General features: G+C 62.6%; 2 protein-coding genes and 1 long non-coding RNA gene across 6 annotated transcripts; 2 read left to right on the forward strand and 1 right to left on the reverse strand.

Moving 5' to 3' along the window:
* Positions 1 to 15: 15 nt before the first annotated feature.
* On the forward strand, positions 16 to 7970 carry RNF166 (ring finger protein 166). 3 transcript variants are annotated; one of them, XM_031436672.2, is made up of 7 exons: positions 16 to 368; positions 1678 to 1776; positions 3922 to 4078; positions 5447 to 5559; positions 5942 to 6056; positions 6145 to 6252; positions 7048 to 7970. In XM_031436672.2, exons 1-7 carry the CDS (start codon positions 214 to 216, stop codon positions 7111 to 7113), a joined length of 813 nt encoding a protein of 270 aa, XP_031292532.1. In that variant the 5' UTR covers positions 16 to 213; the 3' UTR covers positions 7114 to 7970. The 3 variants fall into 3 exon arrangements, with proteins under 3 accessions (XP_031292532.1, XP_031292533.1, XP_031292534.1); XM_031436673.2 differs by lacking the exon at positions 1678 to 1776; XM_031436674.2 differs by lacking the exons at positions 16 to 368; positions 1678 to 1776 and having other exon boundaries at positions 1785 to 4162.
* On the reverse strand, positions 7804 to 12776 carry LOC135318954 (uncharacterized). Of its 2 annotated transcripts, XR_010377423.1 has the most exons (4): positions 12541 to 12776; positions 11235 to 11345; positions 8176 to 10806; positions 7804 to 7935 (listed from the first exon to the last, which is right to left on the reverse strand). It is a non-coding gene; the product is annotated as an uncharacterized LOC135318954 (long non-coding RNA). The 2 variants fall into 2 exon arrangements; XR_010377422.1 differs by having other exon boundaries at positions 8176 to 11345.
* Positions 12777 to 12961: 185 nt separating this feature from the next.
* On the forward strand, positions 12962 to 18536 carry SNAI3 (snail family transcriptional repressor 3). Its single transcript, XM_031436671.2, has 3 exons — positions 12962 to 13046; positions 15813 to 16403; positions 18194 to 18536. The coding sequence occupies exons 1-3, from the start codon at positions 12971 to 12973 to the stop codon at positions 18373 to 18375; spliced, it is 849 nt and encodes a 282-aa protein (XP_031292531.1). The 5' UTR covers positions 12962 to 12970; the 3' UTR covers positions 18376 to 18536.
* Positions 18537 to 26928: the final 8392 nt, after the last annotated feature.

Here is a 26928-nt window from a genome sequence, read left to right on the forward strand (position 1 = left end):
ATAAGGGCCAGAGGCGGGAGCTTCTTGACTACGTCACATAGATACCAGCGCTTCCTGACTACGTCACCGAGGCGCCGGCGCGGCCGTGACGCGCGGGCCGGGGGCGGGCGCTCGTTACGTCAACCCCGCGCCGTCGCGGCCGTTACGCGCAGGCCGGGCCGGGCCGGGCCGGGCCGGGACAGGACAGGGGCGGCGCCGCGGACCGGGCCCGGGATGGCGATGTTCCGCAGCCTGGTGGCCTCGGCTCAGCAGCGGCAGCCGCCTGGCGGGCCCGCGGGCGGTGACAGCGGCCTGGAGGCGCAGTACAGCTGCCCCATCTGCCTGGAGGTCTACCACCGGCCGGTGGCCATCGGCAGCTGCGGCCACACGTGAGTGCGCCGGCCTCCGGGAGGCCGCGGGGTCGGGCGCCGCCGCGGGGAGGGCTCTGCAGACTCCCCGCGCAGCGCCTTTTCTGCATCCATCCGCCTCAGCCCAGCCTCCTGCCCGCCCGCCCCGGGTGCTCGATCCGACCCCCAGGTCGGCATATGGGGCCCACCTGCAGCCTTGCCTGGTCTCCGGTGCCCGGGGGTCGTTGACGGCCTCGGTGGGCCTCCCTGGGGACTCAGAGGGCAGCGGGCGCGACCTCTGCGCCGGTTGCTTTCGATCTGATTTCGTGGAGACTGGGGTGGGCAGAGGTAAATAAATAACTTGTGACTTCTGCTGTCAACTCTTTTTCGAATCCGCTGTCTGCTTGTCTTGACTGCAGAGGAGAGAAGTTCCCTAAAGTTTAGGCATCGGCTTGTTTGAAGTCTGGCGCTATTTTGTTTTGATGGAGAACTTGGGTCACATCGGTCACTGAGCAAGCAGGCAGGCTGGCCCTCGGGATACCAGAAGCCACACACTTTGCTAGGGTTTCCATCTGTGCCATGGCCGAGTTGTTTCAGGAACAGACTCATGAGGATGTGGCTCTTCTAGCCAAGAGCTTCACTCAAGTCTGGGAGCTGCCAGCCTGGTTGGGAGGAGGCTGAGATCAGAGTGTCTGCTCTGCAACTCTCCCTAGTGCTGAATAATACAGCTCTTGAGTGAAATTAGCAGGGTGGAGAGAGGGGGCAGGAGGGCTTGGCTGCCAGCAGCTGCTGCGGAGGAGGTGGGGCCGAGGTGCACCCAGGCTGGTAGGAGGCCCTGGAACATTTTGCAAACAGAGGCATCTGACCTACGAGGTTCCTGATACAAAGAGGGAGCAGGGAGTTGGAACTGCTTGGGTGTGTGTGTAACTCTCATCACCCAGGGAGGCAGCAGGGATGGTGTCCGGAGCCAGGAAGGGCACACACGCGTGCACACATACACACACGTGCCGACAAGCAGCCCAGGCACCTGCCCACACCGGGAGACTTGCCTCAAAGGTGCTTTGCCTGCTTTTTCGTGCTGTTCGTGACCTTTCGGTAGGGGTGGCCTCTGAACAACACTTGTCTCTTGTAAGTGGGTGTTTTAAGGTATGTTTAGCATCTTCCAGCCTATCATTGAGAGACGTGTAGGGCATGTCCCAGGCCTACTTTTAGAAAGCCTTTCCTAGGCTTTGGGTTGGTACCAACACTACCCCAGCCCCAGAATGTGGTGTTTCGGGTCTCCTGGTCAGCACAAATCTGTTTTCTCTCCCTTTTTTTCCAAATCAGTCTTTTCTTAAAAGGTGGTTTTCAGATTACAGAACTACAGAAGTTGTGGAGAAAGCTTGATCTACACACCCCCCGCCCCATGCTTTTCTTGGCAGAATCTGACACCTCTCTTTCCGGTTCTAAGGTTAGTTCTGGAGGAACCTCTTCAGCTTCTCCCTTAAAAAGACTTTCTCCCTGGTTCTACCTGCAGGCGTAAACAAACCTCCTGCCTGCTCTGTCTCTGCCTTGCACTTTCCCTAAGTTTCTTGTCCAGTGTTTCAAAGGCATGTGCACAGATGAACAAAAATGACTCCGAGGGTCGTGCCTCTCCTTTTACAAGGTTTGCTGGTGGCCTGATTCTGTCCCTCCGTGGCTCTCTGACTGGAAGCAGTTTCTTTCCACAAGATATGTTTTCTGATGGTGAGAGCAGCCCTGTCTGTGACCGGCACTTCTGCTCCAGCACCAGGCAGAGGGGCCAGGTTGTAGGGAGGGCTTTCGGGCAGGAGGCCGCTGGTAGGTATTGTGAAAGCGCTCCCAGGAACTCCCCAGGGCCCCAGAGGGAGCCAGTTAACTGTCACAGTCAGGGGACACCCTGGGCAGTGAGCCACATCCAGAACCAGACGCTACCCAGCTGTTTTTGACCCTCTGAGGAAGCCTCCCCCGAGGGCCAGTGTACGTTTGGGGTGGGGCTCTGTCCTGGCTGCCTCCGGCTTCTGTACCTCTTGTGTCATTCTCTCTGGTCAGCGTGTCACATCTGTCTCCCCGCCTGAGTGTCCCCTCGTGCTGTCTGTTAATGAACAGAGGTTGAAGAACATTAAGATGCTCATGTTTAAGGGAACCTGTTGGGAACAGTGATAACGGACGTTTTCGGAATCCTCCCTGTTCAGAGGTCCTGGGAGGCAGATGCTACATTATTCTTTTTGTACAAGGAAAATGGGATCAGAGAGGCTGAGTGGAGTTCCCACGCATCCTGGCAAGGCTGCCAGGCCCTGGCCAGTCTCCCCTCGCCACCTTTAGCAGCTGTGCCCACCCCTCAGCTCCCCACGCTCCTGCAACAGAGCGTTTCCAGCCCCCTGCCGGGCTGCAGTCAGGCCAGTGAGCTGGCTTCTGTGCTCAGGGTCACAGGCCTCTGTCACTGCGCTCTGCTTCCTGAGAGGCCTGGGCCCATGGGCGGCTCACCTGCGTCTGTGCCTGAGTGAGCCGAGTCAGGGGGCCAGGACATGAGCGATTAGAAGCCCTTCCAGAAAAGGCTCAGGATGGCTCCAGGCACTGCCCAGCCTGCCAGCTTTCCCAGGTCACTGGTGCAGCTGCGCATGTAGGAGGCTGGGCCAAGAGTGAGGTGCGTTGGCGGTGCCCATGGGCCTCCAGATAAAAAGCTGCTCCGCGCCAGCCCCTGGGGCCGGCGGGCGTTGGGGGCCAGCGAGGTGGTGCTGGAAACTAGGCCGCAGGCCAGGTGCTGTGTGGACACCTGATTCCGCCTCCATCTCCTCAGGGAGGGACACGAGACCTGCGGGCGGGCCAGGAGGCTAGGTCAGGCAGGGCTGTCTTGCTTCTCGAGACATCAGGCTTTTCTGTCTCCTCCCGCTGGGGGCACCCTGCGCCCCGACCCGAGGCCCACGATGGCTTGTCCCAAGTGCACTCCTGGGCCTCACCGAACGGCTTTAGGGAGATCCTGTTCCCTCATTTACCCTCGTCCCTCATGACACAACATCTCCAGGCACAGGGCCAAGAGGAGCCGGGGCAGGGGGGCCCGGGCACCGCCCCTTCTGTCACCATGCCTCTGCTCTGGCCAAGCCAGAGCCCTTCTTGAGTGGGGCGAGGGCACTGTCCCCAGGTTGGTGGCACTCACCTGGCCAACTTTGGCCCTGCCCCATCCAATGAGTCCGCAGCCCTGGGACCCTGCGGTTTCCTCTCTTGCCACTGTTAGCGATTTTACTCGCCAGAGCTTAGTAGGTGGGGGGTCTCCAGGGTCCCCCATGCTGTCCTGGAGCCCCCTGAGGTGTTGGCATCACCACGTGGCAGTGAGACTGGTAGGCTGAGCCCTGGGCCACCTTCTGCAGCGAGAGCTGCTGCTGGGACCAGGGCTGTGGGGCCAGCTCGGGACCTGGGGAGCCACAGCCACAGCTCGGCCTGCATCGCAGGGTCCAGCAGGGGTCTCAAAGCCCACAGCTCGGTGGGTACCTGGGGTCATCTTTTAGCCAGATGGCGTCTGACCGGCCAGCAGGACTCAGGCAGAGTGACCGCTGCCAGAGTGAGCCGCAGCCCTCAGGCCCACGTCCCGCCCCTGCAGGTTCTGCGGGGAGTGCCTCCAGCCCTGCCTGCAGGTGCCGTCCCCTCTGTGCCCGCTCTGCCGCCTGCCCTTCGACCCCAAGAAGGTGGACAAGGCCACCCACGTGGAGAAGCAGCTCTCATCCTGCAAGGCGCCCTGCCGGGGCTGCAGTAAGAAGGTACCCCCCAGCCCCAGGCCCCTGGCGGGAAGGGCTGGATGGGGCAGCTCTGACCGGGTTCCGCTCACCAGCACGAGGAACTAGGTGCGTGCCTCCCTTCCCGTTGAGCAACTGGCCACTCCCCTGGCTTCTGGCGGGCCTTCCCCCACACTGGGTGGGCCTAGCCTAGGCGCTGAGCTGAAGCCCACCCTGGACACCCCAGTGACCTGCCCCCTGCAGGTGATGCCAGAGGGGAGGGCGGTGGGGACAGCAGACGGGGCCGCGGGCAGAACTGGGAGCTGAGGGCTGTTCCCTCCGGCAGCAGAGCCCCCCCGCCTCACTGCTCCCTCCGGGTGGATGCAGTGCCTCCCGCTGGACCCAGCCCAGGAACAGAGTTTGAACTTAGCTTTCAGATTTCACCATCTCTCGGGTTAACGAGTTCTACCATCTTACCACATAGGAAGCAGCCCCTGGTTGCTCAGTCCTCAAGGTCAAAGATCTGATTGTCCAGGGGCTGCCCTGGGCCTCCTTTGAGCTCCGGTGCTGCCCCCTCCTGGTGGGAGAACAGAGCAGGTCCCTGTGTGAGGCGGCCCTGCCCACAGCCTCAGTGCTGTGGGTCTGCCCGGGTGTGCAGGCCCAGAGGGGCAGGCCTCACTTGGTGCCCAGCCCTGTGCCAGCAGGACCTCCTCCTGTAGCCCAGACGCCTGGCTCAGCCCCTCACTGCTTCCTTGGTTCTATGAAGCGGCTTCCTGCTAGTGAGGTGTCTGCCCCCGGCCTCTCAGCACCTTCACCTGGCAGGATCAGTGGCGCCCATCCCCAGGGTGGGCTGACCGGGCCTGTCCTACCTCCTGGCTCCCTGTCTGCTCACGGGAGCCAGTGCCTCTTCCCTGTGCTGCTCTGAGATGGTCCCACCTTCAGCCAGAGTGGCAGCCGAGAAGGTCCTGTTTTATTTGGTTTTCTACTTCTTGGTAAGGAGTTTGACTGTCTACAAGGACCTTGCCTGTTGGCTCCCGTTACTAGGGTATTTTTTCCCAAATAAACACTCTTCCTGGTCCCTCGTGAGCTGCCCCTCCCTTCCGCAGCTCCCCAGGGACCACAGCAGGGCTGCTCCCATCCAGTGGCTGGTGGCCGACTGCCCCCTGCATGGCTGCAGCTGAGAACCGTGAGCACCAGCTTCTGGTGCAGCTCAGTGGTGCGTCTGGGATCCGGAGTCCCCTTCTCCTGGTGTGTCTTCTCCAACAGGGGTGCTCGGCCCCCAAGGGAGCCTCCGGAACCCGCTCACGCAGCACTGCTGGCTCAGGCGTCAGGAGCTGGACCAGCCCAGCTCGCTGCCAGCGGCCCTTGTCCTCCACTGCCTGACCCCTTCTCTCCTCCGCATCCTCATCCTAGGTGACGCTGGCGAAGATGAGGGTGCACATTTCCTCCTGCGTGAAGGTCCAGGAGCAGATGGCCAACTGTCCCAAGTTCGTCCCCGTGGTGCCCACGTCCCAGCCCATTCCCAGGTAGGCCGCCTTGCCTGGCGCCCAGAGTCCCCACCCTTTGTGGGGCAGCTCCTGGCCAACGTCAAGGGGAAGATGGGAGGGCTGCCATGTCCCCTCTGTGGGGGGGATCACCGCCTGCACATAGGAGACCCAGGAGGGCCCAGGCCAGGCCCACGGTCACCTCCCAGCAGGGGAGTGTGGTCCGCAGACAGGCCGGGACTGGATAGACACTCCCTCTCAGGGCAGGAGGCAGGAGGGCCGGTCTCTGCCACTGGCTCAGCCATGTCTGGGAAGGAGAGGGGCCAGGAGGTGACTAGGTGGGAGCTGCAGTGGGGTGCACCGAGGAGGGCGGGCCGGCCGGGCTGTTGGAGGGCGGCACTGCGCTGACCCCGCCCCGCCCCAGTGCCGTGCCCAACAGGTCCACCTTCGCCTGCCCGTACTGCGGCGCCCGCAACCTGGACCAGCAGGAGCTGGTGAAGCACTGTGTGGACAACCACCGCAGCGACCCCAACCGCGTGGTGAGCCCCCACCCCGACCCCTGCTGGGGTGCAGGGAGCCATGCCCGCCGCAGGCCCTCGGGGCTCACCCTTGCCCGCTGCGTTGCAGGTGTGCCCCGTCTGCTCGGCCATGCCCTGGGGCGACCCCAGCTACAAGAGTGCCAACTTCCTACAGCACCTGCTCCACCGGCACAAGTTCTCCTACGACACTTTCGTGGTGGGTGCCCCCCCCGCCCTCTGCGGTGTCTGTGGCAGCCGCCTGCAGGGGGGTGCTGGTGGCAGTCAGATCCGTGTGGCCACTAGGGGCCCCGGGGCTCTGGGTCTGTTCACAGCAGGCCCACGGGGGACCCCTCTGTCCTGCGGTCCCTCAGCGCCAGGCCAGCGAGCTCACCTCACCTGGGCCCATTCTCTGGGAGAGGCACCATCACAGGGGCCCCATCTCCCCAGCTGTGCATGGGGCCTCAGGACAGAGACCCCTCTAGAGGGGATGCGTTCCCTCTGGGGCCTGGTAGAGAAGGTTCCACCAGACTCCCGTTGCCTTGAAAACCTCGGCTCTTCCTCCGCGCCCATGGCCTCTGGCCCACAGACCTGCCCTGGCTGTACGGCCTGGCCTGACTCCCACCCCAACCAGCCTCCGGGCCCCGTAGGGTCAGCACCCCCCCCCCCAATCTGTGCCTGGTCCTGATGGCTGGAGGCCACGGGGAGCTCTGGCTTCTCGACTTGCCTCAAGACCCTGTTCCTGAGTCTCTCATTCCATGTGTCCACCCCACACCGTCCGCTCAGCCCTCAGTCACTGGGCATGGTATCTGTGGGCAGCTCACTGCACAGACCTCGGCGGAAGCCAGACACCGTCCCCACAGAGAGGCTGCCTGGTGGTGCCGGGACCCCGTGACCATGCAGGGCTGGAAGGGAGCCGGGGACCTGGATGTGGCAGTGCTGGTCTGTTGGAGGTGACGGGACAGGGAGGAAGCCCTGAGAGGCCACTAGCACAGCCTGGCTCCTTGCCTTCCAGGACTATAGCATCGATGAGGAAGCCGCCTTCCAGGCTGCCCTGGCCCTGTCCCTCTCCGAGAACTGAGGGCGCAGCCCTGGACGAGCCCTCCTGCTGGAGGGACAGGGCCCTGCCCGCTCGAGGGAAGGAGCCTCGAGGGCCGGGGGAGCCTCACTGTGGCAGGAAGGGAGGCCGCCGTCCGGCTGCCAGGGCTCTGCTAAGCGTCGCTGGCTCTGCGGTGCTTTGAGCTGAGCAGGTGGCCTCGCGGGACCGGCCGCGGGACCGAGCACAGCCAGCCGTCTGCGTCTCAAAGCCATGCCGTCCTCTGCTGCCGGGAGGACTGTTGGGGCCCTGCCGCTGAGCAGGGACGCGCAGAGGGGCACCCAGCCCAGCCCCGGCCTGCTCCCCCCCTGCACTCGGTACTGGCCTCTGCGGTCCCTCGAGATCCTGGCACTTTTCTACATTATCCAGCGCGATGACCTTTTCACGTTTTTAGAACAAAGATAAAGCAGTCACTCTTCATGCTGCAATCTCTGTGTTTGACTAGGAACAATAGTATTTTTATGGAACATTTACAAAATTATATTTTTTAAAAAACAAAAGTGAACAATCGCAGGAATGAGCAGGGTCTCGCTGTGTGTGGGGCCAAGGCGGCCACGAGCCTCGGTCACTGCGACGTCTCCCTGTGGTAACAACCAGAAGAAAGCCCAGCGCCCAGCCACTGGGGGTGGAGCTGGTCTGCTCCTGGCCTCGGCCCCGCTGTCACTGTCCCAAAGTGGACCACGTGTCCCCCTCCCTCGGCAGGCCCGCCTCCGTGGTGGCGGGGCGCAGCGGCCTGGGCAGCGGCGGGTCGGGCCAGAAAACGCTCGTCAGTGCTCCCGTTTCGTTCATGGCATAAGTTATTTCTGTCTTTCAAAAAAATTTAAATAAAACGTTTCAAAGCATCTCTTGTGTCCCGGACCCATGCGTTTCTTCAGCCAGTATTCAGAGCAGAGGGCTGGAGTCCTGCTCAAGGCCCACGGGTGTGCATCCATCCCTGGCGGCCCCGCCCAGGAGGAGCTGAGCCGCCTCCCCCAGGCCCTCTCACCCGCCCTTCGGCCCCTCCCTGTGACAAGCTCAGGCCCAGGTTTGCTGGACAGCAGCTCTCACCTCCTTCCTTGTCTGGAGACGGGGTCCGCCTGAGGCCGGCAGGCAGGGTACCTTCCCACACCTCCCGTTGTCCAGGACCTGTCCCTTCTTCCCCCGGAGCCAGCAGCACGTAGGTCTGGGACACGCAGCGGCTGTGGTTCTGGGCTGTCACTCAGGCTGCATCCCACCCCCACTCCCGTTCCCACTGGGACAGCCCCACCTGCAGGGGTTCAACCTGGGCCTTGAGCCCTCAGAGCGGGGCTGCCAGCCACGCCTGTCCACCCCGAGGGCCGCCTGCCACCTGCCCACCACCTTGGGAAAGGACAGCACTGTTACCACATGCCCTCGTGGCCCTTGCTGCCCTGGAGGAGGCTCCAGGGCTGTCCGGGCAGGTCCTGACCTCACCAGTGCCCTCGGGGAGGTGATGCTCCAGTGACTGTCCTCACCCTGTGGGGCCCTGGCAGCCATCACATCACCACAGCGGGGCCCCAGGAGGGAGTGGGAGGAGCCAGGTGCACCTTTACGTTGTCTGACACAGGAACAGGCTGTGGCAAGTCCCTGCCTCTGCGCGAGGGTGCCTGCCAAGCTCGGCCCCTCCAGGCAGCTCAGTGTGGCCACAGAGGCCAGAGCCACAGGCAGCATCCATGCATGTTCTCCATCTCGTCCCTTCCACCCTGGCACACGGGCACACGCCGCTCGGTGACCAGGGGTCCAGGACAGATGACCCAGGTGGCGGCCATCAGAGTGAACCCGGTGCAGGGGTTGTCCACAGGGGAGCTGGGTCTGGGCAGACCCCACCGCGTCAGGTGGGGATGCCTCTGGCTGAACCAGCAGGAAGCTGCTTTCAGTTTGGATGAAACTGCAGCTGGAGCCCAAGGTTGAGCCCCTGTGGGTGGGGCTGTCCCAGTGGGAACGGGAGGCCGGCACCACTGCTGGTCGGCGCTCCCCACTCCACAGCTCAGGTCACGGGCCACTAGCTCCAGGCTGCCGCTCCTGGAGCCAAGGTCTCCCTCTCACCAGACACGTGCGAGGACAGACCATCCTCCATAGCGCATCTTCGCAGCACAAAGCCAGAAGGCCCTCACGCCCACAAGGCCCAGGCCCCGACACCTGGGTGGCCCTGAGTGAGGGCCACACGCCCTCTCCTCCCAAGTCACACAGCAGCAGGGGGAGTCCGCACACAGCATGCTGCCCAGAAGGCGCCTCTGTGTCCCCGGGGACCTGTGACCTTCACCGTTGGGAAGAGGACAGGCGGGCAGCTCTCCTGGAGGCAGGATGCCTGGAGCAAAGAGCGCCTCCCCCAGGCCGACCAGCTCCCTCCACTAGCCCCAGGACTCCCGAGAACGGGCCACAGTTGTCAATCTGGGTCTTGCAGAGCCACTGACCCAAGCTCTTGGGGCCCCTCTTTCAGGCTCATGCACCCTGGGGGGTGGGCCGAAGTCCCGGCTCCTGTTTCACAGGTGAAGAAAGAGATTCTGAAGCCTGCTGACGTGGCCCACGGCCCACTCATGCTTCCTACTCGCTGACACAGCTGGGGTCAGGGCCCCGGGCACCCCTCCCACGGTGCAGACACCAGGCCTGGCACCTCCTTCCATGAGACACCAGGGTGCCCCCAGCCCTGCCCGCTCGGGGGAAGGAGCCTTCACTCACTCACCTCGAGGCACCAGGAGCTGACAGGCCCGAAGGAGAAGAGGGAGCCCGCAGGGCGGGATGGGCTTCGCGGGGTGAGAGGAAAGACTGCGTCCGGCCTCCCCCACCCCAAGCCTGAGGCAAAGGGCCAGCGACTGGGGTGGGAAGGAGGCCCTCACGGCTGAGGTGCGGGCAGCGGGGCGCTGAGGCTGGGCTTCTCCTGAGCGAAGGGCAGAGGAGGCAGGAGCCTGGAGACCCACGTGGACGCACGTCTCTCGGGTGGAGTCTGCCCCCTGGGACCTCGGGAGGCACTGGGGCGGGGGCGAGCACAGGAGCAGGCAGCTGGGGAGCAATCAGCACCCACGCGGTGTTTTGCTAGAAACTCTTAGCACATTTGGTGCGTGGATTTGAAGGGCTGTGGTCAGTCTTGAACTGACAGCCTCACCCCAAATCACACCCTCTCCTCAGGGCATCCTGCACCCAGAGACAACTGACACGAGGGAGGAAAGCCGTGGACCCTCGCCACAACCCAAGACGACTCTGAAGGTCTGCCCCGGCCCCTGCAGCCTCGGGGGCCTTGGCCGGCAGGGAGAAGCACGGACCTGACCCCCCGAGGAGCCCAAGCTCCAGGGAGGGCAGGTGGCGACGTGGGACCGTCAGGTATCCCATGGTGACAGGCAGCCGGCCTTGCTGCCTGTCAGCAGTTCCCACCTGCTGGGAACGAGGGAGGGCCCGGCTCCACGTGAGGACGGGTAAGAGGCTTGGAGAGGGCGCCGCGGGGTTCGGAGCACATCCTCCCCTCCAGGCCCTGGGCTCACCCGCTGAAGCCTCACTTCTGTGTCACTCAGGAATAGCTCCTGTGACCTCACACACACAGACGTGCGTGGACACACACGTGTGTGCGTGCACACCAGGGTGCAGGCCTGCACGCACGCTGACGCACATGCACACACAGTGTGTCCCTCCTTGGCCCTCAGGTCACCTTCCGCAGCTCAGCGTCTGGGACTCTGCTGTGCGTCACGGCTGCAGGTGAAGTGCCAGTGTCAGAGGCCCCACATCGCACAGGGTGTGCCCACTGAACCCCAGTTTGAGAATAAGTGTCGCCTCTAACAACCGGGCGCCAAACGGGACCAGGCAGCTGTAAGCGGTAATGAATCCCCCTTCTGGGAGTGACCAAGCACACACTGGCCACCAGTCTGGCCACATGTTGGGGGCTGGAGCACTGGGTCCGAGCTTCCAGAAGTCCATGACCTTGGACAGCCACGGAGATGCCCAGGTCAGGCTGTCCCAGCCACGCTCACCCTCCCTCGGCGACCACTCCACACCCTGACACGGGGGCCATGGTAACTGGCGCCGGACCCCGGGACAGCTGAGCCCCACTGGCAAGGCGTGGCACTGAGCACTGTTCCAAGAGTCCCAGGTCAGGCTCACCCAGGGTCTTGTTCTCTCACCCGCACGTCTGCTCCTGAGACACCCCAGGGAAGGGTGTGCCTGGGGCCGTGCTGTCGGGGGGATCCCCATGTCCTCCACGGGTCCTGCTCTGGTCTGGCCTGGACACAGCCCTGTGAGGCACATCCAATAGTGAGTCTATGCGACCACAGGAGGGCAGTTCTGAGAAGTCGGCAGGGACCTCAGACTCCCCTCCAGTGGCTGGCTGAGGCAGCCCTCCGCAAGGAGCGCACCACCCCAAAGGTGCCTCAAGGCCCCTGGAGGCCACAGGGGTGCTTCCAGGGTGACAGAGCAGGCTCTCCTCAGCAGTGCTCGGGCACCCCGCTACACCATGTGTGTCTCTCTGGGGATTAAGGAGGGCACCTTGGCCGGAGGCCCGGCCAGCTATCTGCAAACGTTATCTACATCTCGGGGGGAGAGAAGGGAGAGAGGGTATAAATGGAAAGTATGTGAGGCCACGGAACAGGTGAACAAGCAGAAGCCAGCCACATGGCCTCTGACATCCACACGCATGGCAGCGTGGTGCCAGGCCTCGCCCACGAGAGACATGCGCCTTCTCGTCTGTGTACCGCCTGTCTGTCCCTCCACGCGCCCTGACCAAGCGGCGGGTGGGGTTCACCCAGCAGCCGATGCCTTGTGTGAGGCTGGAAGCGCCCGCCCGGCTCCCACTCCCACCACTTTCCAACCTCTCCAAGCCTGTCTTCTCTTTGGCAAAACCATGGGAACGTAAGACACTGTGACACAGGCCCCCCTCCATCGCTCCACAGCTCTTCTGCCCCCAGGCCCACGGTGGCAAAGGGCACCAGGCTGTCACGTGGCTTCTGGGCCGCAAAAGGCAGGTCTGCTGCACAGCCATGGGCGCTCCTGGCGGCTCTCGGGGGTGGCACTGTGCCCCCTAGCCCAGAGGCTGACCTCACAAAATGGCCACATCAGAGGGAACAGACCCCCAGGCTTGGCTCAGTCTTTACAGCACTGAGGACTCCAAGGGACATCGAAAGAGGGACAAGGCTGCTCCAGGTCACAGACCAGGCTGCTGCAGCCAGAACACACGCTGCCCTCTGTGACTAAACGTGTCTGAACCCCTCCGAATTCCAGAATTCCAGGCCATGCCTTTCTCCTGCCAAACGAGCTTTCTGGAGACCTGGGGCCAACTCCCAAAGCACCTTCTCCTCCTGGCCTTCATCCCACCAGGAGAGGCCACTCTCCTCCAGGCCGGCGGACCGCCCCCGTCCCCCCCGCACCCCGGGCCACTCTGGCTCGTCAACTGGGTCAGCTCTGGAGTTCAGAGCTTGTGCTCAGCAATCCTACCTTTGCGGGTCTGCGCTGGAGGCGGGGAGGGTGCCACGGGCTGGAGCAGGGTTCTCCGTGGCTGGGCTCCGCGCACGCTCCCACCGCTGGATGGACTGCGCCGGGCTGGGCTTCTGCCCAGCCCTGACCTCCGCCCTTCAGTCCACGGCGAGTGGGTGCGCCAGGCCCTGGGGTAGGTGTGACTCGCGGCGCGCGCCAAGGAAGTCCCGTGGGTTGGACACGCGGCCACGCGCTCCCTCCCCCGCGGCCCGCGCACCTGTCCTGGGCGTGGCCCGAAACCCCGCCCCGCGGCCCCACCCCTCCCCGGCCGCGCCGGGCGCTGGTTGGCCGAGGCGGCGCGCTATGCTAATGACCCGACCCTCCAGGCACCTGCGGGCGGCTCTGCCCGCGGGCGCCGGCGGATTCGCCGCGGGACCCGCGCGAGGGCACCATGCCGCGCTCCTTCCTGGTGAAGACGCACTCCAGTCACAGGGTCCCCAATTACGGGCAGCTGGAGACGCAAAGAGGTAGGTGCTGCGGGCTCCCCGCCACCCAGGGCTCCACTCCTGAGCGGCAGGAGGGGCGAGTTCCTAGGGAGCGAGGACACCTGTCCAGGTGGGAGGCGGGTCCAGAGATCCTGGAGCTAGAGGCAGGAATGTGGCCCGCGGGCACCTTGTCCACTTTGGGGATCGGGGCCTCGAATCGGGGCAGACTGGGTAAGGTTTCTCTCTCCACTTAGAGAAATTTCCAGGCCCCCAGTCACCCTGGGGGCTCTCCCCCTATGGCCTCGTGCTCCCATCCCAGCAAAGGGGACATCAGAGTCATTCCTGGTGCAAGAGGTTTGATAGGGTCCCATGGATGTTGGGGAGAGAGACAAAGGGTGACCACCAGGCTGTCCTCCAAGGGCCCACCAGAGCATCCTGGCTTGAGCGGTGAGCAGAGGGGACAGGAAGAGTGACCCTGGGGCCCTGTGGTGCCCAGGCCCAGCTTGTGTTCCACTGGGCTCCTCCAGAGCCTCCTCACACCTTCCCTCCCTTCTCCCCTCACCCCAGTGGAGGTTGCTCAAGGCAGGCTGGGCTACGGGGCTGCAGCTCTCACCCAGGTGGGGAGACGGGCGTCCAGGAACCAGGACTGTCCACTCATTCCCATTCCCTGCTAGGCACAGGGACATGGGAAGGTCCCAGGGCAAAGGCCTCTCTAGAGTGGTCGAGCCGTCCCCCAGCTCTGCAGCTCCTTGGGGTGAAGCCCTTCTGGGGGACTGCCTGGGGACTCGGAGGGGAGGAACATTAGGGAGGCCAGGGCCCCCAGTTGATGCCCGCTCAGAGCCCTTCAGCCCTCTCAGGACTGGGGGGGGGGGGGCGCAGGTGGTGGGGGAGTCCTGGCTGGTGGGTCCCTGAGTCTGGGCTGCCACCAGGGGGCACATTCTAGGGCCAGGATCCTCAGCCACACTTTGAGATCCAGTTAGAGTCACCACCAGCAATCTTATAAAATGAAAAAGAACAGAAGCCATCAGAGCACAGTGCTCATGGTAAAGGAAAATTTTGTTTCAGATATATATGTGTGATGAAAATTAAATTTACACAAGTCATAGTTTTAAAAGTTCAGAAACCATTGTCTGGAAACTGGTCCCGCAGTGTACCCTGCCTTACCCCGAACGTGCTCGTCTAGGCGGCGTGCAAAGCCCAGTGGCTAGAGGAGAGCAGCCTCAGAGCTGCCAGTGCTCCTGCCCCGCTCCCCTCCCTTACCCCCCCACTAGTCGCACCAGCTCTCTTTCTGCCCAGCAGTTACCGCAGGTAGACCTGAGATGCTGGATTTGGGCTTCCCTAGTCTTCACTCTTAAATAAGGGCCTTTTTAGGCCTCCCCAGGGAACCCCTGAAGCCAGAGGGGAACTTTAAAGTCTCTTCCCCCATGGATCTGAGCTGCAGAATGAATTAAAAATCTAGCTAACCCAGGTATCCCCTGGGGAAGCATTTAAAGTACCGGGAGGAGCACGCTGCCCCTGCCCCCGCCTCCTGCTGCAGTCGGCACGGGCCCCCCAGACAGGGGCTTTCTCCATGGTGATGCCTGGGGCCAGGCAGAACCTCAGAGACCTGAGGAAGGTGACTTTTTTTCTCCATAGAGGGGCCTGTTGTGAAGCTTCTCTGTGGAGTGGGGGGTCCTAGACTCTCCAGGAACCCCAGCGCTGTCTCTCCAGAACCTCCTTGAACATCATCTCTCAGCCAGTCACTGTCCAGCCCCCACTTCTGGGAGGACAGAAACCTGGCGTGTTGACTTTGTAGTTGGGAAGACTGGGGTGGAGGACGACGAGTCAGGAGAGTGGAGTGTGAGGACCTTCCTTAACTTTCCCGCTTCTCTGCATCCTCATCAGCGCTTGTAACCGCCTGTTTTCAACCCTACCCGTGCTGGGGGTGTGACGTGGAACCTCCCCGCAGCTCTACGCTGCGGCCCTGACGGCTAGTGGTGTCGAGCGTCGGCTTCTTCCCGCACTTGTTGGCTGCGTGTGTATCTTCTTTGGAGAAACGTCTGTTCACGTCGTTTGCCCACTTAGAACTTGGATCATCTGTCTTTTTATCGCTCAGTTGTGAGAGTTCTTTGTCTGTTTCTGGACACTAACCCTCCCCAGATGTCTGATTTGCAAGTATTTTCTCCATTTTGTGGGTTGTCTTCCTCCACGCAAAGCCTTGGCATGGTTGTAGAAACGGCCAGGGATTGATGTCAACACATGAAGGACAAGAGACGAGCTGAGGGATGTTTGGAGAGCTGGGCTTTGGGGAAACACAGAACTCAGCTCTGACCTGCTAGCCTCTTTGCTTTGGGGGCTCCTGCCACCTGGGTCCAGCATGAGGCGTGCTGGACCACAAATATGGGAGCGAGGCCGGGAGACAGGGGTCCGGGACAGGCCGTCTTGACCTGGGAGTATCCGCAGGAGCTGTGTCCACCCACATCACGACGGGCGAGTGGTGACCAGGAGGTGACTGGAGGCTAGTTAGTTATTGCACACGTTGCCAAGCCCCGTGAGTTAACGCTGCGTGGGCGCCCAGAGGACGCGGCCCGAGCTGGTCCTGAGGTGGGCGGAGGCTTCCTTCCTTGGCCCCTGAGGGCTGCTGCGAGGTGCTTCTCTTTCCCTGTTTTTAAAGGGGAACTGAAATTCCTGCTCTGGGCTGCAGCCCACACCCTCACACGGGGCTGCCCAGGGCTTAAACGGCGGGTGTGGGGGTTCGCTGGGAATGCCAGTTGGGAACACGCAGCACGGGGACTCAGGGCTCACCTGTGTTGTCCCCTCCCCTCCCAGACATCAGTGGTGCCTGTTCTGCCTGCGGGGGGCCGGTGGTGCCCCTCATCTTCCCAGACAAGGTGGCCCCGTCCTCGCCTGGTGACCCTCCCCAGCCCTGGGACCACGCCTCTGTCATCGCTCACACCTCCCTGCCCCTGCTGTGCAACGAGGAAGCTCTGGGGGCTTCAGGGCCAGAAGCCCTGGACGTCAGCCGGGCGGACCCCCGGGCCAGCCGGGCCCTCAGCGCACCCCTCAGAGACAGCCTGAACCACCTCAACCTGCCCCCGCTGCCGGCCCTGCCCATGCGCTGGCCCCCGCTCCTGGGCACAGACGGGGCCCAGACCCCAGGCCGCCTGCTGGGGGCTGAGCGGGCCCTCCATGGCCACAGGCCCGCCCACGCGCCAGCCGGGCTGGCCAGGCGCCGGCAGCTGCGGTGCCCCTTGCAGGCCCAGCGCTGTTTCACCTGCCAGTTCTGCGACAAGGAGTACGGCAGCCTGGGCGCCCTCAAGATGCACATCCGGACACACACGCTGCCCTGCCTCTGCGCCGTCTGCGGCAAGGCCTTCTCCAGGCCCTGGCTGCTGCAAGGCCACCTCCGGACCCACACGGGTAGGCGCCAGGGCACGCGAGGGGCTGGTGGGGCCGGGGCTGGGCCTAGAAAGGAGGGAGGGCCGGGCAGCCAGCCACACAGGGCTTCTGCTTCCCAGTGTCCTAAGGCTGCGGCACAGAGGCCCACACACCGGGGTCTCCCTCGCAGTCTGCAGCCAGGAGTCCACGATCGAGCTGTCGCAGGGCCACAGTCCCTCCAGGTCTTGTGGGGAGGTTCTTCCTGTCTCTCCCAGCCCCTGTGGCCCCAGGTGTTCCTTGTGGCCAAGTCACTCCAGTCTCTGCCTCTGTCCCCACACAGCCTGTGTCCACACTGACCTCTTGTCATAACACCACCAGGCACATGGCATTCAGGGCCCATGTACTCCAGTGTGACCTCATCTCAACCTGACAACATCTGCAAAACCCCAGCTTCCAAATAAGGCCACACTCACAGGTACCCAGGTTGAGGACGTGAACGTATTTTTCTGGAGACATGACTTGGCTCACAACACCTGGCTAAGCACAGGATGGACACAGCTCTTGTGGGGGCTGACTGCTCACAGGCCACGGCCTTCCAGAATTCTGGAGCAGCCGGAGAGGCGAGGAGGCAGAAAGGCCTGGCTTGGGGGTGAGGACCCCAGGGGCCACACAGCAGACGAGGAGAGCGGGGTGGTTGTGGAAGAGTCAAGCAGGGGGTGGAGGGCACATCCTTCACCCTGCAGATTACCAGCAGTGTCCTGGAAGAGCGCAGGGCCCGGCGGTGCCCAAGGGCAGCCAGTGGCTGAGCTGGACCTCAACCCAGGCCACCGTCTTGAGTCCAGGACTTTGTCAAGCACACAGCGAAAGAGTGAGAGACAGGAACAGAGACTCAGCTCTGGGCCTGGCGCTGACGACACACACGCCTTGTCACTGGAGCCTCCCTGACCCTCAGGTCATGGGTCCATGAGTCATACCCTGGCAGATGACAGAAAGAGGGGTTTTGCAGGAGTCTTTTTCCAGGTTGGAAATCCATCCGGTTTTCCTCGACCCCTCGCAGAGGGTGTCCCCAAGCACCCTGCCACACTGTCAGGGCTCCGTGCCCTGGGCTGGGATGCAGGAGTCAGGCAGCAAGGACGCAGAGACTGCAGGCTGGTGCCTCCCGGGACCCTCTAGGGCTGCAGAACCGGAGGCCACTCCACACTGGCAGAGCTGGACAGATGACGGTCAACAACCCTTCCTTTTAGACCTGTCAGGGTCAGCCTGGGGGCCAAGGTCCCAACAGAAGGACCGTGTGCAAATCCCTGGTCGCCCTCATGGAGGCGGCCTGGAGGACACGGGACTCCCCCTGGCCCCGAGTGCCTGGCTCTTGTGCAGGGCCCACTTGGAGATGCACTCGGACCCGGGGTCACTCCTTCCAACTACCTGAGTGGCAGATTCTGTGCAAGCCCCACAGGTCCCCTCCACTGGCCTTCAAGGGGCAGGGCAGCTGCCAGGAGGCTCCCAGAGCACCTGCCGCCCAGGGCTGGTGGCAGAGGCCCCAGGAGGGCTCTAGCAGAAGCCGGGTGCCCCAGCCAAGGTCTGTGCAAGCCCTTCACTCTTGCACGACCCCTCGGCCCCAGCATCTCCCCCTGCGGCAAGTGCCAAGGCCCCCACCCCTTATCTCCGAGGGAGGGGCAAGGAGATAAAGGCATTACAACCTCCACGAGGGACTGAGCGAGCCTCTGCGGTGGGGGATGGGTTCTCACCCGTGAGTCTGGGTGGCCTTCTGCAGTGTTGTCCTGGCCGCTGCAACAGGCCGCTCCAATGGTCACCGGTCCCCTCCCCTCCCACAGGTGAGAAGCCCTACGCCTGCCCTCACTGCAGCAGGGCCTTCGCCGACCGCTCCAACCTGCGGGCCCACCTGCAGACGCACTCGGAAACCAAGAAGTACCAGTGCAAGCGCTGCGCCAAGACCTTCTCCCGCATGGCACTCCTGGCGCGGCACGAGGAGTCTGGCGGCTGCCCCGGCCCCTAGAGACGCGAGGGTTTGTGCAGGCAGGGGCAGGGCCTCGCCCCCAGAGCCCACTGCCCCTGGAGAAGCCAAGCGTCCTGGGGGGTCGGGGCCCTCGCGCAGGAGGGGCTCTCTCCCGGGGAGACTTTCACTGAGATGGGAGCCTCCATTCTGCTCCTCCCACTTACGGCTGCTGGGAGACAGGTCTCCGGCACCAGGATGCCTGCCGTCAGGCTGACGGGCAGGGCTGCCCTGGATCCCTCTACTGCAGATGAGCAGTCTAGCCGTCCAGTCCACCTTCATGGGCAGAGCCGCCTGGAGGCTCACCTCCATCTGCCTCATGTCACGCGTGCACAGACGCACCCCCCACCTCACGAGGCTGTCCCAAAGATGGAGCAGCGGGAGAACTCACAGCGGGGGGGGGACTTGGGCTATAAAAGGAGTCCCCACAGCCTGCTGTGCCGCCCCGTGGAGGTGCCTGAGCGCCGACAGAGGCCCACCCCCGGCAGGACTCGCGGATAATCAAGGCTCTTCTGGCCAGTCAGGGAGCACTGCGCTGTGCAGTGGTTATGGGACAGGGGCCTAGGCGAGCCAGGTGCCTCCTCTGGAAGAAAAGGTGAGGACGAGAACGGGGCATGAACCGGCACTGGGCGTCGAGGGCGCGAGTGTCTGCAGAGGGAGTCACCTCCCCAAAGTCTAATGCAGAGTCCATCCCGCACCTGCAGCCCCTCTGCTAAACACCACACACACGTCTTCACTGCAGCCACCTCCGCGAGGTGCCAAGCCCACGCCGCCTGCCCACAGTGACCCAGCCTCCCGCCTGCCTGGCCGAGGCCGTGTCGTCCCCCAGTCAAGCGAGCAGCTGGCCTTTGACCCTGCCTGAGATCCACGCCTTCCCAAGCTGACTCACATACCAACACGAGACCCCATTTCTTTCTCGCAGGTGGCCTCCCCTCACCCGCAGCCCCCGGGCGGTCACCCAGTGGGCTGCCCCTTCCCCTTGCCAGCAGGTCTGAGCCGCCTGGAGGGTGGGATTCAGGAATGAGGAAGGAGCCCTGAGTCTAACAGAGATGACCGAGTCCTTGATGCCGACAGGGGACACCTGCTCCTCTCTGCAGGAGGGCTGGCCTACAGTCAGCAGCTCCACGCTGGCCCCAGCCAAGTGACAGAGTTAAGCACCCTGGTCCTGGTCCAGGATGGAGCCACATGGCAAGCAGCAGAGGCCCCCTCTCTCCACTCCGGGCCTCCAGACCTGCTGAGCCCACCAGGACCACGCCGGGCCATGGCATCCACTGCTCTGCAGCCCCAGCCCTGGGCCCCCCACCTGACATGTCGGGGCTGAAGCCCTGATGGCTGGCGTGATGACAGCCACTGAAGGGGCGTGGACAAAGCCCAGAGCAAACTTGGCCTCGTCATTGGGCTTCTCTGGACCAAGGGTGACCTTGATGAAACTGTCCACCCCGGAGAGCCCCTGCTCCAGCCTGCATCAGACTGTATCTGCCGGTGAAACAAAGACCCTCTGTGAGGAAGTCTCCCTCACATTCCCAGACCTGCTGCCTTCCCCTTACAGGGGTCAGCCTCCCTCGAGGGACAGAGGGCAGGGACCAGAGGCTGGAAATGTGCCGTGTAGCTAACGTGTCAGTCTGCTGGGGCGGCCATAACAAATCCCACCAACTAAGTGCCTTAAACCACAAAAATTCACTCTCCCGCAGTCCTGAAGGCCAGAAGCCCGAGGCCGAGGTGCCGGCCGGGCTGGCTCCTTCTGAGACCGAGGGGTCCTGTCCCGGCCTCTCCCAGCTCCTGCTGGTTCGCTGGCAGCTCTGATGTTCTGTGTCTCGTAGAAGCATCACCCCCATCGCTGCCCCGTCATGTGGGCAAATTTCCCCTTTCTGTAAGGACACTGGTCGTGCTGGGTGAGACCCACCTGCATAATCTCATCTGACTGACTACAGCCACAAAGACCGTCTCCAAATAAGGCCAGCTTCTGAGGCACTTGGGGGTTAGGGTTTCAATATGTGAATGAAGGGCACCGTTCACCCTGTAACAGCTGATAAGAACACAGTTTGCCAAGAGATGCCTGGTGGGTCCCTGTACTTGGACTGAAGGAGAAGAATGAATCCTTTGCCCCCAGGCTGCAAAGGGTGGGGAGGGGAGAAAGGGGGCAGTCGGCTTCACGATGCATTTGCTAGAGCGCCTCCTCTGCAAGCACCGTGAGCCCCACTCCCTCCCGAGCACGCCGGTGCCTGCCCCCCACCTCCTCCGCCGTCCTGGTCAGGAGCCCAGGTGAGAACGGGCCTCTGCCCTGCACCGTCTCCTGAGGCGCCCGGCCCTCTGCTGTGTGGGGGCGGCCTCTCCGGCCTCTGTAGAAGGCGAGACTCCAACCACGTCTGTGTTGTGCCCGCCCGAGCATCTCACTGGACTTTTTTTTTCTTTTTAATGGCATCCAGATGCCTGAAGGAAGCTATATTGTAAATTGTGTTCTATTTCCGAGCCCCAATATCTAAATGAGGCAATGCACCTGTTGGGGACGGAGGAAAGGAATTTCACAGGCTTAAAATAAAGTCCACGTCTGCACTTCTGTGCCGGCCCATGGAAAATGCTCTTATATTTATATCTGGGCTGGTGGAGGACAGGGTGGCGGAGGATGGGTTGGCAGATGGGGTGAGGGGAGGTCCAGGCACCTGCCAGGGTGCCGACATGGAGTGACGGCGGAGACGCTTCCCTCCGAGCAGGGCGGCTGCACTCAGCATGCCATGTCCCTCCACAGGGCCACTTCCCCACTGGCCACTCAGGCCTCGTTGCTTCCCGCTTCACTGTCCTCGTGATTTTGTCTAATCACCAGCACTGACCCAGGAGGCTCACTTAAAATTCAGGTTTCTGAACCCCCTCTCAACACCCACAGATGGGAATTGAGAGGGGGCCTAACCCCTGCTCACATTCGTCCCAGGTGAGGTGGGCACGGCCAGCTCTTTTCTCAGGGACCACCGTCTGGGTCCCCCACGTACAGGCTTGCTTTTCTCAACCCATTTTCACACATTACATTTCCACTTTTCTCCCAAAAGAAGGCCTTCTGACTGCGATGCCCCAGGCATGCTGCTGGCACCTCTCCGAGGTGGGAGCAGGGCGGAGACAGGAGCCTCAGGACCAGGAGTTGGAAGCAGGCGTTTTGGTGGCAGCCCAGCTACATCTGGGTGACAGCAGGAGCCTAAGAAACCTGCATGATTCTGGACAAGAGGAGAACCACGTAAGGAGCTGAGGGTGGGGACGGCGTCTCCACCATGTGAACAGTGCTCCCAGGAGGCGTGTGATGGGCAGTGGACAGAAACCCGCCGGGTGCCGCCTGTGCCCGGGGCGCGAGCGCCTGGCCCCGGGGCGCAGGTCCAGGAACAGGTGTGAGAGGGACGCCCAGGGTCTCAGAGGCCTGGCTCTCTGCCCCGCTCCCCAGGGAGAGAGACCTCCCCACTGAAGCTGCAGGTGCGCTAAGGTTATGGCTTCCCTTCCAAGACCCAGAGTCTTCTATAAATACCGTTTTGGCCCAGAATATTCTGGGGGTTCTCTGGGAGTTTGAAAATAGCCCACTGGTTACTATCTATACTCGGAGAGCCCACTCCTGGCCTCCACTGGGTGGCTAAGTATAGTTCCCTGGCAAAGTTCAGTGGAACAAAAGTTTCCAACCTCCATCACCTTGTGGACGAGAAGCCCTGCGGGGAGGGCGCCCGGCTGCTGAGGCTCAGGGGCACGTGGGAGAGGCTGGAGCTGACGGGGGTCTGTCCGGGGCCCTGCAAGCAAACGCAGTGACCTTGCCCGATCCGGACGGAGGCCTCTGGCCCCAGCCCGCGGCTCTGCTGGGCAGGACCCGCCACAAAGCCCTGGTTTCTGCTCTGGCCTCTGTTCTAGGATTCAGGAGGGACCTGGGAGACTGAACAGCAGCAGAAATAAGACGTAACTGTTAACTCTAGGGAGACCTGTAACCTTTAACCCCCTAGGCCCACGTCCGACCGCCAAGCACACCTCTCCTCCCAGCTGCCCCTGCCCGACCCGCTGAGCTGCCCGAGAGCCAGCCTGGCCAGCAGAGCGCTGGGGAGGGCAGAAGGGGCGGAGCAGAGCCGGGTCACGCTCACCGACGGCACAGCTGAGCTCGCAGGGATGGCGCGGCCAAGACTCGGCACATTTCCAAAGAGCCACTTGATCCAAAAGCGGTCACAGCATGTCCCTCCCACACAGCGGTCCCCTTCCCACGCAGCCACCAAAGCCCCACATGGAGCAGAGGCAGCAGGGCCGGGCGCCGGCACCGCAGGGCCACGCTGAGGAGGCTCGCGAAGACGCAGCACAGTCCTCACCAAAACCGTTCCAGGAAACAGCCATTGTCACAAGACGCTAACGTGGGATGGGCTCGTTACTGCCTTTAGGTGAGTTTAATAAACATCCTTAAGAAACACCAAGTTTAACTTCTGAAATGGGCACGACGGGTGGAAGCCCCCGCACGAGGTCCTCGGCCGTGCGTCAGGGGTCCTGAGACGCACAGCAACGGCCCCCGAGCTGCACACCTGACCGGCATGTGTGGACGGGAGCCCCGGGGCCAAAGCAGCGGGTCGGGCGGAGGGAGGAGGGGCTGCCCGGGCCCAGCAGGAGACGGTCCTGTGCTCCTCTGGTGCCAACGGTCAGTTATTCAGGGCAACTCTGCCCGCCTGTTTTCTGCTTTCCCCACTGACTCTGGAAACGAGTCCCTCACAGGCGCGTCAGTGAGAGGATGGCCTGGAGCACACGACTCGGAGCCCCATGTTCGCGGCCCCATGTCCAGTCAGCTCCACCTCCGGGGTCTCTCTCAGACCAGCGTCTTCACCTCAACCCTCACGGCCACTGCCAGAGAGCCCACGTCCTCACGATTTCCCAGCCAGACAACGGAAGACCCCTCCCAGCCCCATCTCCATCTGCAGTTCAGCCTCCACTCTGCACCCCAAGCAGCCCCACAACCCACTCCCCCACCCCGTTCCGGCCTCAGACAGGCAGTCTGCCCTGCAGACCCAAGTTCAAGCCCATAAACCTTGGCACCCACACGAGGCCACTTTCTCCCACGAGCCCCCACTGTGTGGTGGCCGCCTCTGTCTCCCACGTGCCAAACTCTGTCTGACCTGGGACAGGCCCCCCACCAGCATCGAAGGAAGGAGGGAACTGACAGGGAACACGTTAGACGTGGCTCAGTCTGAACAGGCCCCCCCCCCATGCCTGGGGTCATCTCACAGTCGTGGCTCCTCCCACCGCTCGAGAGGGGTCCGCTCTCCTGAGCCCATCACCAGCCCCCAGAGGCCCGCAGGCAGCCTCTGGGGGTCTATCCAGGCCACGTGAACCAAGCCCCAGACCTATTCACTGGCACAGCGTGTGCAATGTCTGAAAGCAGGTGAGCTGGCTTCAGGCATCCACCGGCGAGGGAGATGCTTCCTGCGCTGAGCGGCTCCAGCAGGGACTCCAGGGAGCGGCGGGGACTCCAGGGAGCGGCGGGGCCTCCCAGCCACGTGCAGGCAGTAAGCGCCAGCGTGTCCGGGGCCCTTGTTTGAGAAAGCTGGAAGCACAGGGGCTGTGTTCTGAACTCCCGATTTCGCCAGATGCACACATTCCTCTGAAAGGGAGTTGCTCTCACCTGAGCGCTTCCCTGGGGACGGTAACAAGCAGCAGCCACCGTGGACGGACGTGGGCGTGGCTCCAACACAACCCCTTTGCAGCTCTACCCTCCGTGGGGGAAGACAACCTCACCTCTCCCCTACAGGCAGGGGGCTGACACAGAGAGCTGCAGCCCCTCGTCCGCAGCCACACAGCAGGGCCGCGGTAGAGCAGGGATCCAAGCCCTGGCACTCGGGCCCCAGCCTGTAGCCTTGGTCTCTAAACCGCGTCCCTGCTGAGAAAGCGATTCTGAGCTTTCCTTTCTCTTGGAAATCATAAACAGGGCACCAGATCTGGATGGCAGGTACTGTCACTGCCCCAGGGGCCGGGGGTGAGGTGAGGTGGTCAGAGGATGGGCAGGAAAGGGAAGCCGAGGGAGATGGGCTGGAGGAAGGACAGCAGGACCCACCCAGCGCCTCAGCGGTGACCTGGGTCTGGGAAGCCAGACAGAAAGGCACAGCAAAAAGAGGAAAAGGGAGATCAGAGCGACAGGTACAGGGGAGGGTTTGGACAGGCTTCTTGGGAGCCAGCCAGGCTCAGGGACTAAACGGGGTGGCAGTCACCAGCCTCACACCTGACACATGGCAGGTGCTGTCAGTGCTCAGCCTCGCAGCTCTGGTCTCTGGAACCACAAACCTCCAAGGGAAGTTAGGGAGCGGGGTGCTGGCAGATGTGGCTGGAAGGCCCCTTGGGGATGCCCACCACCCACAGTGCCCACACAGGGGCTCTGTGCCCACTGTGGTCACACACACACGATCATGCCTGCTCTGCTCCCAAGACCTGGGGAGACGGTGTGCTACAACCCACGACAAAGCGCCACGACCCAGCGGTCGGAGTCACAGACATTCCTGTCTCACAGTCCTGGAGACGGGCCGTCCAGGTTCAGGTGTCAGAGGCCAGCTCCTCCTGAGGCCTCCCTGGCAGTGGGTAGATGGCCAACTCCTGCCTGGTCCTCCAGTGGTCATCCCTCTGGGCGCCTGGGTCTCCTTTTCTTAGCTCTCCCGTCATCGGGGCCACCCTGCTGGCTTCAGCTTCATCTCCTCAGTAAAGACCCTGCCTCCAAACGCAGTCCGTTCTGAGGTCGTCTCTCTACCGGCCCCTCCTCTGCATCAGCAGTGCCCCCAGGTGACCCTGGCTCCCTGCCAGCCATGCCACCTCCAACAGGCTCTGACAGAAAGGGTTCTGGGGCAAATGGAAGGGTGCTTGGAGGCCAGGACCCAAGAGAGGCCCGGACCCGAGAGAGGCCCATCAGCCCACGGCAGAGAGCAGACCCAAACGCGGTGGGACCTGGCAGCTGGGAGTGGACAAGGGTGGGGTGAGCCACCACAGGAGAATGTCAGGCCCGCGCACCAGTGAACGCGACTCACGCATCAAATACGAGCAGGCCAGGAGGGGCCTCAGCAGCCCCCAGACCGTCTTCACCCTCCTGCCCCGTGTCACCGCCGTGCTCCCACCTCTTCTGGGAAACAAGCTGCTGGACAACAAGCGGCTAGAAAAGAAGCCACTCCTAAATTTCCACGAGCTTAATATATTATATTCACACATGCTTGCTTTGTTTTAGTGTCTGGCGCAATAGATGACCTGTAGCACGTGTCACACTAAAGAAAATGTGTGGCGAGCGATCCTGACGTTGACCGTAAGGGCACGAAGGAGGGCAGATACTTCCTTAGGGTGAAACAGATGGCCCTGGACAGCCAGATCGTCCATTAACAGAACTTTGTTCCGGCATGAAAGCTGCTGCTGAACCCAGGGGAAGTCCTCGCTATCTCGAGATGTCCCGGAGGCAGCGACAGGATAGACTCAGAAATTCTGCACACCCCCAGGAGGGTGACTGTTCCTGGAAGGGATGGCCTGAAGTTCATCAGTGAACCCACAAGCAGAACTTAGCGCTTACCACAGGGATGTCTAAAGCCCCCCCTCTTTGATCGCATTTTTTTCTGAGCTGTGTACCCATAATAAATATGACGTCGACACGGCTTTGGGGCTCTGGGTCCACGAGATCAAGTCCCCTGGTCCCACCTTCGCTCTCTGTCTCTTTGTTTCTTAGGTCTTGCATCACCCGTCCTCAGACACGATCCCGAGCTGCGCTGGACGCAGCTCACCTCAGTTCCAAAAACGAAGGCAGATACTTTCGCAGAAGCGGTCGGCAAAGACAGTGCCTCTGACGCCCAGAGCCAGCCACCCTCAGACAACAACAAGGACCCGGCTCCCGCCCTCCCTGGGCCCTCAGTTCAAACCAGCCACCCACCTGGGCGTCAGACACAACGTCCGCACCGTCCGGCCACAGCCCCTCCATGTCCATCGGCGTCCGTGCTGGATGAGCACCAGTGACACTGTCGCCCCGAGCAACGGGCCAGACGCTTCTCCTGCCCCTTCCTAGTCCAATGACCCCTCCCCAGGAACCGCTGACCTGCCTTCTGCCACTACGGATCAGGCGGCATCTCCCAGAATTCTTACGAGTGGAATCCGTCAGGACCTCTCTCCCTCCATCTCTTGCCCTGGGCCCTCAACGTGCCCCACGCTCTGTTCCCATCTCACTCTTCCGGGCCTCAGACTCCGGTCACTGCCTTCTGCTGCGGGTCCCCATCTTCCGCACAGACCACCACAGTCCACAGACAACACATCACAACAGATAACCAGCGCTACAGACCGTCAGCTCTACAGACGATCACTGACACAGACTGAGTCTGTAGATGGCCGACACCATGAGCTTCCCTAACAGACAACCGGTGAGACTACACACGACCGCCGACAGTGCCGCAGTCTACCCCAGCCCACACCACAGCAGAGGGCAGGGTCACAGACCACCGCGGCGGCCTGTCGGAGGTCCCCCCACGTGCAGACAGTCCTTGCTCCAACTCGTCCTCGTCACTGATGACCTCTGCTCTCCAGACACAGTGACATCGTGTCATTCTCCAA

This window comes from Camelus dromedarius, chromosome 23 (assembly GCF_036321535.1).
Source record: "Camelus dromedarius isolate mCamDro1 chromosome 23, mCamDro1.pat, whole genome shotgun sequence".
NCBI lineage: Eukaryota > Metazoa > Chordata > Mammalia > Artiodactyla > Camelidae > Camelus > Camelus dromedarius.